The sequence below is a fragment of the Aaosphaeria arxii genome (assembly GCF_010015735.1).
Source record: "Aaosphaeria arxii CBS 175.79 unplaced genomic scaffold BU24scaffold_3, whole genome shotgun sequence".
NCBI classification, from domain to species: domain Eukaryota; kingdom Fungi; phylum Ascomycota; class Dothideomycetes; order Pleosporales; genus Aaosphaeria; species Aaosphaeria arxii.
This window is the reverse complement of record NW_022983476.1, coordinates 934,392-949,518: the sequence shown is the minus strand read 5'-3', so window position 1 is coordinate 949,518 and position 15,127 is coordinate 934,392. Positions and strand designations below refer to the sequence as shown.

The 15,127-nt window shown below is 47.9% G+C and overlaps 1 protein-coding gene across 1 annotated transcript; it reads right to left on the bottom strand.

Moving 5' to 3' along the window:
• Nucleotides 1-13,673: 13,673 nt before the first annotated feature.
• BU24DRAFT_420196 (uncharacterized protein) lies at nt 13,674-14,000 on the bottom strand. Its single transcript, XM_033527420.1, has one exon. It carries the CDS (start codon nt 13,962-13,964, stop codon nt 13,752-13,754), a length of 213 nt encoding a protein of 70 aa, XP_033385509.1. The 5' UTR covers nt 13,965-14,000; the 3' UTR covers nt 13,674-13,751.
• Nucleotides 14,001-15,127: the final 1,127 nt, after the last annotated feature.

Genomic DNA, 15,127 nt, shown 5'->3' with positions numbered 1-15,127 from the left:
AAATGAAGTCACTTCTTAATTCTTCGATGCTAGCCTTGTTACAGTTCTCGTCCCGGAGATGCATGATCGATTGCTCGTGGCTGTCCAGTTTTTCGTGAACCTCGCGTGGCTCGAGGTCCGCAATTGTTGACTCAAGCTTCTTGAAACGATCATTGTGTGCCTTCCTTTCGTCTACCAACGAATGTCGGAGAAGGTCAATATCCACGCGCAGGGTCGATATTATTTCATCGCGTTTCGCCAGCTTTTTTTGCAATTGCTTTTTGTCGTTCGTAGTCTTATGGAGAAAGGTATCGAAAGCACTCTGTTGCTCTTGCATCTGCTTACGCAATTCATCGCGATCTTCGCTGGCAGCCTGAACCTGTCTGTCGAAGGCGGCATGAAGGTCTTGAAAGTTACTTCTCAGGTCCCTCTGATCCAGTGCATTGTTGTGAATGTGGGTGGAAAGATCAGTACGCAGTTCGTTCGTTCGATTTCGCTTATCTTCTGTATACTTGGTGAATTCTGTCGCCTGAGTGGCCGCATCGGTAGAGAGCTTCTCAACTTTCTTGTTCAAGTCGTCATATAGATTTGTAACGCTCATACAATTATCTCTGATCTGGTCAAGTTTCTCCACCATGCTGTGCGTGGTGATATTGTGAGTTTGTGCCTTGTTTTTTGAGTTGGTATGTTGTAGGGAGTTCATCGCAAGCCTGATACTCGAAGCAGCTTTGTCTACGATCGCATCATTACGTCCGCATTGCTCCCTAACTCTGTGTAACTCCTCGTAGACGTCGGTCTTCATTTCGGTAACAAGCTTGATGAAGTCTATGTCGTTGGAGATAGACGTGTCGCACAACTGTTTCGTGAAGTCCTCTACTAACAGCGTTCGACCTTCCATGATATCATCCAGTCGCTTTTGCATGAAATCATCTGTCTCCCCCATACGGAAGGTGAGTCTAGCGAGATCTGCATTGGTGGCAGCTACCTTGCTATTGGTGGTTTTCATCCAGTCCTGCATTCGATCGAATTGCGTTCCTGTATTGTCGGGGTAAGACCGCTTGATAGCGACTGCCTCGTCGTGAGCTGACTGCAGGTCTGTGTTATCTGAAGTGCCCATTTGTGGATGATTAGAATAACTAACGTATAGGGTTCCTCGACGAGAAAAGGTTCCATCATTGGCCTCTTCGCGGGCGTAACGCGAGTCGGCATCGTGTCCAATATCAGGATACTTCGAGCGCCTCCTATGATGTGAATCTACCATGTCTTCCATGTGATGGCTAGGAAATCTGGGGCGAGAATATCTGTCATCTTGCCGCCGAGGCGAAGTTGTAAAACTCGGCGATCTGCGCGTTCTGGTGGTGGCAGAGTCACCACGCGAAAACTCATCGTGGCAGCGCTTTCTAGATTTTGCAGATAAAGGAGCATGATCGGAGGTTTTTGATAAACCTGTTGAGGCATAACTTGATCCTCGATGGGCGCGATGCATGATTGCAGGTGGTAATTCGATCACAGAGGCCAAAGAAGGAGCCAAGTTGTGGACAAGTCAAGGGAGGACGGATTATATCCAACCAAGACGTAGGTTCTCGGAGGTGGATAGACCCTGAATGAACGTCGATCACTGGAAGACATTCAGTATGTTAATGCTGTGCGATGGCAAGATTTGCAGCGGGGAAGCATGTGAGATACCGGTTGAAGATGTTACACAGCAGCCTCAACGGCTTGTGGGGGGGAAAGGGAGTGGGAATTGACAAATGGTAACGGGGTAAACCTTGGTGGATGCTTTGTTTTTATGTCTTGGGTGGTAGTGGCTTGCGGCTTCCCGTATCCTTTGTTGTCCTTGTCTTACCTTGTTGACGAATAAACACACGAGTTGGGAAGCGGTGTAATGTGTGTACTATGAGGTGGTAATGCACGAGAACGCAAAGATGTGAGCAGTCACTTCCTGTTGAACACAAAAACATGGTAAACCACGCAACCATCTCAAAGACCTACGAGCCCGTGAAACAGAAATGCCTGTTGAAATGTCTATGCAATTTCAAAACGTGTTGTTCAGTGCGCTGTACTCCGCACTCAAACGGAGTACAGAGTACAGAGTAACTGCTTTCCTCCTACTCCTACTCCGTACAGGTGGTGCAGTGTTCACCGTTCAGAGCTCCATAGCCCAGGCCATGCTATACACCCCAATGGTACTCCGTATGTACTGTGATCGGAGAAGCAGTCGATGTCATGTTGTTTATCATTTCAAAAAGACATGACTCATTCACCATATATGGCGTAGACGAGCATTGCAGACATCTCCAGCCCCCACAGAGTCTCCATGAACTTCTACAAGCTTATAACCTTACCGACTAGGTGTTTCCACTCCCCGCTCGAATTTGGTCTCCTGCGACTAGTGCTCGCCCCTCATCGCACATACCAACTGGGCTGCAAACAAACACTCCAACCTTCCAATATCCACTTTGAGTCTCCATTTGCAAAAGAGAAATGTATCACAATCTCTCTCCAACCCGGGTCTCTCTATCTTTAACGCTACGCAATACATTATTCAGTTCACGGACGATTGCTCATTATCTTGCTTAACACTACAGGCAGGCTTAGTGTTAACGTGAGCTCTCAATAACCTCAACAGGCCAGTATTACCGATACCACCGCCAATCAACAGTACTTGGACACAACTAAGTACCCTATAGATGAAATTGCTCGAATAAGGACAGTCAAGCAGAGTGAGTTGCCCTGTGTGTTGTTTCAGATTACTTGTCATGCCTTTCGATCTTTAGACATAGAGTGCGACACCAGGCTCGCGAACTGTCTTTTTACTCCGCAAGGCTCGCCTAAACATACATGAGTCTCCGACTTTTCATTCTGCGAATCGTTACTAAGTGAACGAATGTACGTATTTGGTATACATCGCCTATGAAACGTAGAGCGCGAAGTAGCCGGTTGAAGAACTATACGGCGACTGCGGCGTAGAGCCAATATCCGTGGTCTCCACGATATCCAGACCGATACACCAAGTGATGCCAGCTCCTCGCCACTGTGAAGACGGCCATGATGATGTGACTTATCAGAAACGCTTCGTATAAGAGCCTTCGTACCCAGAGTACACTTAATACGAGCATTGCACAGGTAAAGACCGTCCCGATGATACCCCACCGCCAATATGGTGTTTTGAGATCTTTCTTATAGGTGCTTATCTCTATACGAGCGACGAGCAGAAAGATGGAATGATGTATAGTGTGCACGGCGAAAAGGCCTGCAATCCAGCGGTGGCCATTGAAAGACATAACCAGCACAGGAGAGAACGATGTTGAGGACAACGAACGCTGCGTTATACAAAGTCTGTCCTGCAGTAGGTGGGTTTCCCCATTTACCATGGCAGCGGCCTAGAATGAGATCCAGAAATGGTAGAAGGCCAGATCAGGCAGGGGATTAGTCTCTCAACGAGGGTGGACATCCCTGGGAGCTTAGAGAGGTATGTCAACACTATCGGGGTGGCAGCTCCGACTACGAGGTCGATCAAGCGACCAATCTGTGAGCAAGATTCATTGTGGCGATGGGTCAAGTTTAGTAACATGTGTCAATGAACAAAGGCCCCGTTATGTTCCAATTGCTCCAAGGATCGGGTGGGACAAGCATTGTTGTATTCAGAGTCTGTCCCGTCGACCAGATCACATCTGGGGGTTGATTAACCTGCTGGAGAGCATCTTGGTATGTATATTTTAGATGTATGCAAGGAACACCTGTTGTTCCAACGGCCCAGAGCTGCTCTAGCTGCCACAATGGCACTCTCCCGGCACATCGTATCTCAAAACAATATGCCAGTGAGATCAGGAATGGCTCATGTTGTGCTCGGCAATTAACGGAGGTCATCATCATGATATAGTCCGCCATGTGCAACAGATGAGAATATGTCAAATTCTCTGAGCCAAGTACGCTTCGATATGCGCGGACACAAAGGGGCTTCTCGCCGACACCTCCCATACCTGTGAATGCTCCATGCGCCAGGGAAGCGAAAGATAAGATCAAAACAGGCCTGGTGACGTATTCCTTGTGTGTTGTTAGACTCAACATACTGGAAGTAAGATCCAATCAAAAGTTTCACGCTCTACGAACTTGGATCATGTACCAACTTATTGGAAAGTGTATAGTGTACACACCCGGCCACACTCGTGATACAATTCCCTTGCCTCGCGGCCCAGTTCGCACAACTTAGGGTGTAGTTTGCTCGATCAATAGATTTCATGTTATCCCATTGAGTGGCGACAGACCCTATGTACATCCTGTCTCGCTCTGGTTCAAATGATGTTGATTAATGTTCTGTCTCATCGAGCTGTATATCGACGCATCGCGGACTTGACCAAATCACCCATTTTGCTGAGAATTAAAGGAACAGTACTGTAAAAGTTCCCGTGAAATTCTTTCATCTTTTCTTTTTGACCTGCGTCAGCCGAATAGCTGGTCTAGAAAAGTATATATGTACCTTTATTATAGCTGTCAGCCATTGCCAAGTGATAAGTCATATTACATATCGAGATCGCCCTACATATCCTGCTCAATCATGCGCATCCTGACAACGTATCTTTTCCAGTCACGACATCCGAGAGAAACCCTGAGAATGGTATAGAGTATCAGCATATCCTGATCAAGTTATTGGGAATTGCTCTGTGAGGATAGATTCATTGGGTTCAAGGGACTATTTTATTGTCTGTGTAGTATATGAATTTGCTTCAATCAAATCACTGTTCAGTATCCTATGAGCCCTCACTCATCAACTGGCTTTTCGCCGAGCTATCCATACTTTGATTCCCCCAAGTGCCAATGGCCAGGAAATGTTATATTGTCACTTATTGTAGGAAGCTCTGCTGTCTTCTAGTACCCCCTTAGGGACTATGAAATAATGGGAGATCTTCTAAGCTCTTACGACTTCCTGTGCGCAGAGACCCATGGCAGCATCTGTATTGTATTATCATACTAAATCTTCCATTGGTTACGTTCGTATTTACAGGCAAACATTCATATTTTATATGATAAGACTTCATAGTGTCACAAAGATGTAGCATTGCAATGAAATATTCTGCTCTAGATGCTAGTTGATATATTCTCATCCTAACAGTAGTACCGTGCCATCTATTTTTCTCTCGAAATAGCAGATGGTTTCATCCAATATAGGTAAGGACCCTATATTGAAAGCCTAGCTTTGTTGCACACAATACGTGTAGTTACCAGAGAGCACCATGTTTCGCTCCTTGGGGAATAGGCAAGTTTGATAGCCCAGAAGCAAGCAGCACACTACCTACATTAGTTACTCAAGGTTATCAGGTACGTCCGAATGGGAGCTAGTAATGATAAGCTAGCATTTTATCTCGTAGCATATAGCAGACGGACACTATCTGAAGCTGAAGATTTAAGGCTTCCAGATCCTGTGAAGTTGTAAAATCACAAATCCAAGGCAGCGGCGCACGAGTAGTGAATGCAGCTAATAAAGCTTCAACGGAACTATCCTTAACTATAACTACCCTTTGGAGCGAGCTACACTGTAGGTGCATGCTCCAGACCCTGAGCTTTCGTCGTCGTCAGCTACTGCCGATCAGCAAACTGCCATCTCCATGGCGCCTGAATTCTCAGTCAACAATTTGAATCGTGCCTTCTTTCCGACTGGAACTAGATCTATCCGGAGTGGGATCGAAGTGACTGGCTCATTGAAGACATTTAGAAGAGATCGTCGTGTGGATGATCGACAATGCTAAGCCGGGAACACCATTGAACAGGGAATTTCGGCATCTCTCTAGCATGGGAATTTGTGGGATTCTGATGGTCGATCATTGGGAGATATGTGTAGATCTATCATTCTTGCTCGGTAGCAGTCAGCCAGCTTACATTACGAGTAGATGATTAGATGTTCTGACCGAGAGAAGAGGTGGCGAGCCGACCCAAAGGTGATGATGAGTCCAAGAAGAATGACTCTATTTAGCGGAAAAAGGATGGATTTGCGTGCGACACGCCATTTCCCGACGGAAGATCAGATCCTCTTGAGCGGTGATTGGTCGGAGTGACGATCCATACACCGACGCTAATTGGCCGCCGCTTTTACTCAAGAGCATACCAACGAATTGCCTATTCTGCTCTTGCAAGGATCATTATTGGGTTATTGGGCACACACTTCATCAGTTTTGGGCTTGCTGAGGCCTCGTTTGTTTGCTCTCATGTTCGAGTGAGGGCAACGGAACGTATTTGGAATGCATCTCTTCGGTTTGGATTGGAACGGTTTCCATTTCATCCAGACTTCGTATTCTTTGTTCACCGTGAACAAGATTGCCATCTGGACCATATGAAACTTGATTCCTACTCGTATCTCGACTGTATGGTACTCGTTGGAAGACTCGGGGTCTCACCCCACCCGTTACCATGGTACAGAGGTTCAAAACCACGTGTTGTAACACCCGTCGATGATCAAACCTTGGGAGCACTCGTTGCTTATTACATATTGCAAGGCTGTAAGAAGCGAGGAGACAAGTGGTAAGAGAAGGCAAACTACCGCGTTTGCCTCGGGCCTCACGGCACTATGGTTCCCCCTCATCATCACCGACGAAAGTTACACCCTGCTTGTACACGACGACCACGACAAGCGGGGGAGCAGAAACAAAGTTTAGCATTAGCACAGGTCGGAAATGGCATTCTCCGTCCATACCACAACTCCAAAACTTGCTCGTTAGGGGGATCCATCGTTTGCCATGTTGGGCTTTGTGCATGCGCGAGAGAGAGGAAAGATAGCGAGATGGCTTCCCCACGAGCGTCTCACTAGAGCGTCTAGCTCTCGTTCGAATGGCGCAAGCCAGACGACCGTTTGACGCCACATGCAGAACTATCCAATATTCTCTCCAAACTTGTCTCCCTTTCCATCTCCTCCAAGAGTGCTGCCCAGAACTGTGGCGCGGAACAGGCCGAACGCGATGCTAGAATGCGAGGAAAACATGACAGGTTCAGGCTGGAGGGGCTCCGCATCGCTTGGATCTTGATGCCCATTGCGCTTCCTCTCCCATCATCTCCCCTCTTCCGTATGGACTCATGTCGGCGCAATTGCAAAATGGCTGACTGCCAGCCATTAATCTTGGATCACCGATTCTGTGTCGAAGCGAAGTGTTCGCTAGTGTTTTGGACCGTCGGCCCGGTTCGCGACCTCCTGTTGGTTGAAGAGAGACATGATCGGAGCGCACGAGGCGAGGGGGAAGGGAATGCTGGGAGCCACGGAGCCTAGGCGCGGCGCTGCAAGGACACGAAGGAAGTTGGCCTAAGTTCTTCCCTTTGCTGGCTTATTAAGATTAAAGTTGAATGACAGGAGGCAACCTTTCGCCAAAAGTGGACCGATGGAGCAAACTACCACCTGTACTTGTTCAAGTACAGGTATAATTACAGTACAAGTTAATCTTCGGTTATGGAAATACCAGTGCGTTCGGACCAGGCTCTACAGATCGGAAATGGCAATTCAACGTGGCGATGCGATTGCGCGTACAACAGGTGAACGATGCAATCACAAAGTCTCAATTCCGAAACCTAGAATTGTACCCTCTTGGATAGATTTGATTGACTCTTCTTTCGTACTTTGAGAGGTCGGGAAACTCTGGCTGGAGTTCCCGATGATCAGGTACTTCACGGTAGTGAGCGAACACATTAATTCTCTGTAATGGCGGATGAGTCGTTCCGGCATATTCTAATGCGTGGCTCATCCTGGTGTGAGGCTTTCAGGCCAATAATGGTGGCATGCATGGAGAGTACTATGTATGTAGTCCCATTCCCACCAACTATGTACGGGGTTGAATATGCCCGATTACTTTGGGAAACGAATGGTTGCGAACAATTCCAGGAAGTGGCCGGAACAACGTCGCTATTATTATGACTTTTGTAATCTAAATTGGGTTGCTGTTGCGACCACATGCCTTGCACTTGTAGTTCGCTATCGGAAATTACTGTCGTTTCTAGCCCTGGAAGCCATTCAGACTTGCGCAGTGACATGTGATTGTGGATGAAGCCAGACAAATTGAAGGCCCAATTGCCTGATTCGCTCTCTGCTGCATATATGGTCTGGACTTGAGTGATCTTCGAGAAGCGGAGACCTGGGCAATCATCGGCATAAGTGAAGCATCTATTGTTGAGATTCATGAAGGATTCATGCAGTGAGAAGTTTAGGAATCGCAATGATGGAGACGTGGCGCGGCCGAATTGTCGGATAATACATTAGTAGCGCATAGCTACCAAAAAGTATGAGGATGCAGGAGAAAATGACTACTGAGAGCCCTGCATGCAGACTGTTGGTTTACTAGTAATAATTCTCAATCGAGTCCTGGGGGGCCGCCGAAGCATTTCGCGTGTGTAATGAGAAGCTGAGCACATGAACATTTGCATGCGCTCGTCGTTCACTCAGGCTTGCCGCTTGAGACATTGATCTACAGAGAGCTGGACGATCCTCCACCATTTGCGCTGCACGATGCATAATCATGATGCACACACTCCCACTGCACCCTCGTTGGACGAGTATATTATTGCAGGCATGAAAGCCATCCATGTGCGGACAGATCCGACACCAGGCCTATCGCACCAATCGCCCTCGGGCCGTGAAGTGACCCTGGCTTGGCAGACTGCAAACCCTGCTGCGGCAGATGTTACAAAGGCAAGAGAGCACATAGAATTCCGATTCCTTTGGGTGCAAGTTCCGATAGGAGCGATTAATTGCGGAAGTAGAGGCGCGACCCGCGCGAATGATGTGCTCGTGTTGGGTTGTAGTTCGTCCGCTACAGTACGCGCTATTCATCAGGGCAGAATCGAGGCATAATGGATCGTCGGTGTCTAATGAGACGTGGGGACATGAGCATGCGCTCTAGAGTCGATGAAGAGTTAATGCACTTTGGAGACGCAATAGCGGTGGGGCTCATCTCGCGGGGCCTACGAAGGTTAGACATATACTAGGTAGTCAACAATATGTGCAACTACTGTGTCTTGGGGGAAGCAATCCCGAGGGTAGTCCAAAGGTTGAATAGTTCGAGCTGGTGAAGGATATAGACCTCACTGGTAGGAATGGATGAAGACATGATCGACAAGATACTGCATAAATTCGCAATACGAGAGCTGGTAGATTGCTTTGCAGGTGTTTCAGACTGGGGAGACCAATATGGTAAGGAAGTAGTGCTGTCTGCATGACCGTACGTGTGTATGTATGTCTTGTCCGCCTGTAAGACTTGCGCCTGTATGTTTGTTGTATATTTATTGGTGGGGATGTACTCCGTACGTGGGTGTGAATATGTATCTCCTAGACATGTTGATTCGAGTATGTGTGTACAAAACACGTGCAGCGCAGCTAGTGTGGAGACGGGAGTTGATGTGCATTGACAACACGGACACGTGTGAATTGATGCAGCTAGTGGGATGAATGGATGATTGGACATCACGGTCTACCTAGTTGTGGTGATGTCTAGGTAATAGTGATAGCTGGTACTGGTGTTGGGGAATACGGATAATGGGTGAACGTAGTGATGTCTTGTGAATGGATCAGTGGGGATGAAGCGAAGCGAACCAAACATTTGCATGCAACTACCATTTAGTTAAGCCAGTCCACGGGTCTGCCTGGCTGCACACTGTTCATGACTACCTTGATCGTAGTACAATGCGTCTAATAGTAATATGGCATGGCACATTGCTGCAGTGGTCGCCGTCTAAAGCCATCTTAATTCGGTAATCATAGCCTGAAACAAATGCCCTGCACCTGGCTGTACTGCTCTACTACCTGTTGGCCTGTGCTGCATTTTCATACACTCACTCACAATACTGTGTAGAAATCACATACGAATGTTGAGCACGGAATACAACGTCAAGCTACAAGGTTGGTGAACGATGCTCTATTAAGAAGGCAAAAGTGACAGCAATGCTACTGTAGGAATGACGGAGAAGCCGAGCTACCGAGCTAGTGACACCTAAATCTTCAGCACGTACTCGTCTGCCTAGCAGATGTATGGATTCGGTGGCGAGCATATTAGTGTCTAGTAGTTAGAAGGAGAAGCCGTAGTAATCATAGCCCGTACTCGGATTCGGACATCTTCCGAAGTAGTGTGACCAGGTCGCGTCTGTATACCGTAGTCGCAACTTGCAAGAGACAGCAGCTGACACCGGATGAGCTTCGTCTGAGGCACAAGTCACCACCAAGAGATGTCTACATCTGGATCGGTCCTGCGACCTCCGTAGCCAGATTTGCTAGACTTATAGTGCTCTTCCAATCCGATCCCCCGTTTCAATGACGATCAAACAACCAAGACCCAGGCTGGTAAAATCAATTGGCCTCGCACGCGCCAGTATGCTCCAATTCGGATGTGTTCAAGAGTGGTATTTTGACAAGGCGTTGGATTTTGATGAGCTCTATATGAATTATGCGGCGGCGCTGGCCATCTGACTCCTCTGCTTACGGAGGTATTAACCTTTGAGCAATGCATAGAGCAGATTGAGCACAGGCAGTCAAGTTTCTAAAGTCTGCAGGATATAAGGCAAAATCGCCTGTCTACAATGAGGAATTTTATTAATAAGGGTAACAAACATGTGGCACAGCCGGTCGTACGGAGAGCCAACGAGAGGTAGAACGCTAAGTGTAGGTATTGCTATAGACGTATGGCAAAATTTACAAGCGTAGAGCTTGCAGATCCTCTGCACGAACAAGAGGGTGATGCTGCAAGAGGACTGGATTTCTTCGCTCTTCGGCGTGTAGGTGGATGCAGCATGATTTTGATAGAGCAAATGGTCTAGAGATGTTATAATCATGACTATGGGCAAGGGTAGGGATGCGTTTAGGATGAAAGGAGAGTCTAATACGAGTCCTCATTCTAGCAGTATGCTGGAAGAATGGCATTTCTGCATCTAGCAATCTGACAGCAGACCAAAGATCGAGGCGAAAACGATCAGACTTGCAGACATTATCGTGTATGTATGATGGATTAAATTTCGCAGTAGTCGTCTGGACGAAATCGCCTGATCGGGAAGGTGTTAGTCTCTTCTTTTTATTGCGTTCGTGATTGGGCTTCATTTTCCAATAATGGGTCTTGGTTTATTTATAGGAGGTGGGATCTGTGTCGCCAAATGTGGCTTGAGTCTCGTACTTGTCCTTGTAGTGGGAGGACATAATAGGCGTCCTTGCCCGCTGGATCAGCAAATGCATCCCACTCAGCGTACGAACAAAGACCAATCAAAACAAGGCGAGCTGTCAACAGCGAAGGACACTCAACGTTTGTTGTGGTCCGAATCAAAAGCCATGGCCGCGTAGTCGCGTACTCAATAGCATCTTGTGGAAATGTGATTGATCGCGCGAACCGCCCAGGGCGCGAATAATTCCTCCCGGATCAACACATCAGTTGAAAGCCATGTGGGATCCGGATCGATCGGTCGTCCACGTTTCAGATGTATTTGCTATTTAGCCAGAATGCGTGGGTGCAGCCCACGACCATCGTCGGTGTGAGCCTCATTTCTGGAAATTAGGCGCTCGAAGACAATCTACACCGGTGACCCGGTACTTTAAGACCAGTACCGAGTCATCACGAGCAGTGGTAGCCTGAGGATGGAAACTGCATGGACAAGGTTCAGAGAGAGAAATACATCACTAGTGCCGATGACAAGCTGAAGGAAAGCAGGGGGCTGGAAAGAATGATAGTGAAGATGAGTCTGTCGATGATCAGTTGGGAGAGATAGCGAGACCGGGCAGATCGATATGATTGCTCCGTTGCACGCATGTTCATGTCAGGATTGGCTTCGCACCCAGATATGATTGGATGAATAAAAGGTAATATGAAGTGGTGTATCATGGTGACATGAACGTGGGGTTGGGGGTTTTCTGGCTTGCTAATAAGATATCAAAGTCAAGGGGGTCACCAAAAGGCAAGAAAGAAAAGAAAGGTCCACAAAGACGCGAGCGCCGGGAATAGCAGGGAGGGTCACGATGGAGCGATGGGGCGGTGGAGCATCGGTGGAGTCGCTGGAGAAATAATAGGTAGTCTTGATGGAAGGATTGAAAGAATCATCATGGAGTGACTATCCGAGAATACGGGAGGCAACATGTGCACAGGATGCCCTTCCATTCACTTTCCCAAGCCACAAACAAGGTGAATATAGCAATCAATGAATAAATCAAGGAAGGAGGTAGCTACGGAGTACTGTTTATAGGTAATCAGGTGTGCATATGGTATAGACACAGATGAAATATTACGTACCAGTGGATAATAGCACGACGACGGAAGACCGAGGAAACGACCCGCTAACCGTCGGCCCATTCTCCGGTGTGGAGCAGAACTACGAAATACGACCAAGTAGCTCCAATTACCTAGGTACTTACTCCGTCCTCCGTACAGTATGTAACTATGCTTTCACCACTGCGATGACTGAGCGATGGTGCTGGGCCTTTTGAAGGACGATAGAATCCTGCGGGAAGAGAGGGAAAGTTTGAATGAGTGATGGCTTTTTGATTAGCAACCCTCGCTACAGGCAATCTATTGATATTATTCTCTTCCCCAAAGCGCACGCACACAATCATCCACCTACGAGTTCTTGGAAGTTTCGATGGCGTTCCAAATCATTATTCACCTACCTATGATAACGACAATGCGTTGTGTAAAACATAGCTAAAATACCAAGTGTAGGCAAAGATAGATTATCTAAAGTCATGATAAGATGAGAAAGAGATAGGCACGTATGTAATTAAACAACAAGCTTGAGACAGCAAGAGACTGCTTCGGCAACGTGCCCAGACTGGGCCATGGTGCGTGCTGGTGGTTCTGATGGATGGTCCTAGCCCCTGTCCTTGTCCTCATCCTCGTCTTTGACATGGCCCTGGTCCTGGACTCCTGGACCGCTGGTGCATCTGGTGCTGCTTCTTGCGTGTGCTGCTACTGCGAACGTCATGCATGCACGTCTCGTCTCCTTAAGCCACTCCGCTGGATCACTTCTCCCTCCCAGCAAGACAGCACGTACCCAACTTCCCTATCTAGCCTGCACGTCAAATTCCCCTGATCTCATCCCCATCCACAATTTTTTGGATAGCTCCACGCTTGCTAAGGACATGCAGTGACGTTGAGTGACATTAGCTCAGGCTATTGGCCCGGTCTACGGAGTATATTGGGCGACATCGATTGACATATGCCCACGCGTAGACCCTGCTGTGTAACATTACGCCCACTATCCGGAACAATGCGTTGTGGTGAATAGGTGGCAGAGTCCAGATGCTCCGTATTGGAAGATAGCTGTACCTACATGTAATTACGCTGTGTAGTAACGGCAGGGCCAGTAGTAGGGGATTGGGAATTTGGGATAACACCTCTACTGGCTAGTGCAGGAGGAATTGGGAACAAGGCTTCTCGGGCCTATGGTAGCGAAATGAACGACTGTGGAGAAAGGACTGCCCTTGATGGCCAATTCCAGCGTTTTGCAGCAGCCTGTCACACTTGCTTGTTGTTCCCATCGCACCTATCCCTGCATGCTGCGTGTTGCCTGTGTGCTGGGTAGACTACTTACCTTACCAAGTTACCACTTTACGAGTACTCGTACATACATACATACTAGTTTTGGCAGATAATGGTCATCCGTATCCCCTGACGAGGGACACTGCCCTGTCTCTCCACAAGTACGTACGTACGTACATACACTTACTTACATACGACAAATAGACGCCCCCCTGTAAATGAATGCTGGACAAGAGTTGCTGCGCATGGGATAGTAAATACCGTAATCAACTTGCAATATTTTAGCACACTTTACTTCGCCGACTCTTTTCCTCTACCCCTTGGAAGGCTTGCAGCGAGACCAGTAAGCAGTTGGTTGCCACAGCGCATGAAAATTTGTTCGTTCGCCTGCGCGAGTTGTTTTGCTGGTTCGAATTGGTTTGCGTCGCATTGTCGGTGATTAGTGGTGGGTTGGGCGCCTCGGAACCCCAGGGCGCCGCTACTGGCGAAGTGTGCAACTCGCATTCTGTATGAAGTAACAATATGGTGTATGAACACACTGCAACAGTTGCAATTGACATATGCTCGTGCCCCAGAGTCTCAAATTTCGTGATGATATTGACATCGAGCATGGCACCCCTGTCTGCTACCACGCCCACCCCTCCCTCTCCCATGGTCGTCGTTCGGAGCGCACGTACACACAGAGCTTGGCTCCAAACGAACCACGACCGCTGCGCTTGGTCCCTTCTGCTATCTTTGCTGGGTGCTGCAGCGTGCTTTGATGCCGGCGGGCCCCTTACAGATGACGGCCTCGGGAGGGAAACAGAGTTTGATGGGAAAGGGTTCGCGATGGCTCCGAGGCCCCGTATCCTGTAGCCGGGATGACAGGGTAGCACCAAAGACACCAGAGAGCTACTCTACTGGATATGTACGGAGTACTGTGAATGGATTAGTTTTTGCGACGACGCCAATGGGAGCCGGAAACCGCCTCTGGCGCTGATGGTGCGCCAAACAGATGGTGCTGTCGCGGCGTCAGACCGTCGAGGGGTGACAGGCAGAGCCAGCAGGCCAGGTAGGGATAGGCAGGGAAAGGAAAAGGTAGTTAGGGGAGGAAGACTGGTAACTAGACAATCCACTAAGTCACTAGGTAAGTAAGAGTTGGAAGTTGGTGTAGGGACAGTGAAAGATGGTAGGGTATTATTTCTTCTACTCGGTAGGTGTACGGAGTAATACTGGAATGGTCCTCGTAGGTGTAGGCGGCGGGCATCAACTACTGGTGGAATGTAGAGGAATGTGAATATCTTTTCCTCAATCCGACCTACCACAGCGTGGCCTTCTCATCGACAACGCCAACGTCAACTGTAGACAGGATTTCAACCAGTCAACCGTCATTTAGTGAGTCAAAAGGACGAGTACAGCACACTCAGTCAAATGTCAGTCACTCAGTCAGTCGATTAGGCCTTCAATCATTAATCTATCATCAATGATGAATCATTTACTCATCCCACCAGACCAGAAATATCCATACACCACTCCTTACTATTTCCACCAAACACTATATACTATTTAATACGTCTATGTTGAGATAGATACCCCGCTTGTGCTCGTGCTCATAGTCATGTTCATGCTCATGGCTGATATCTAGTCATGCTATGTACTCCGTACCTACTGGCTGCTTACTATCGTAC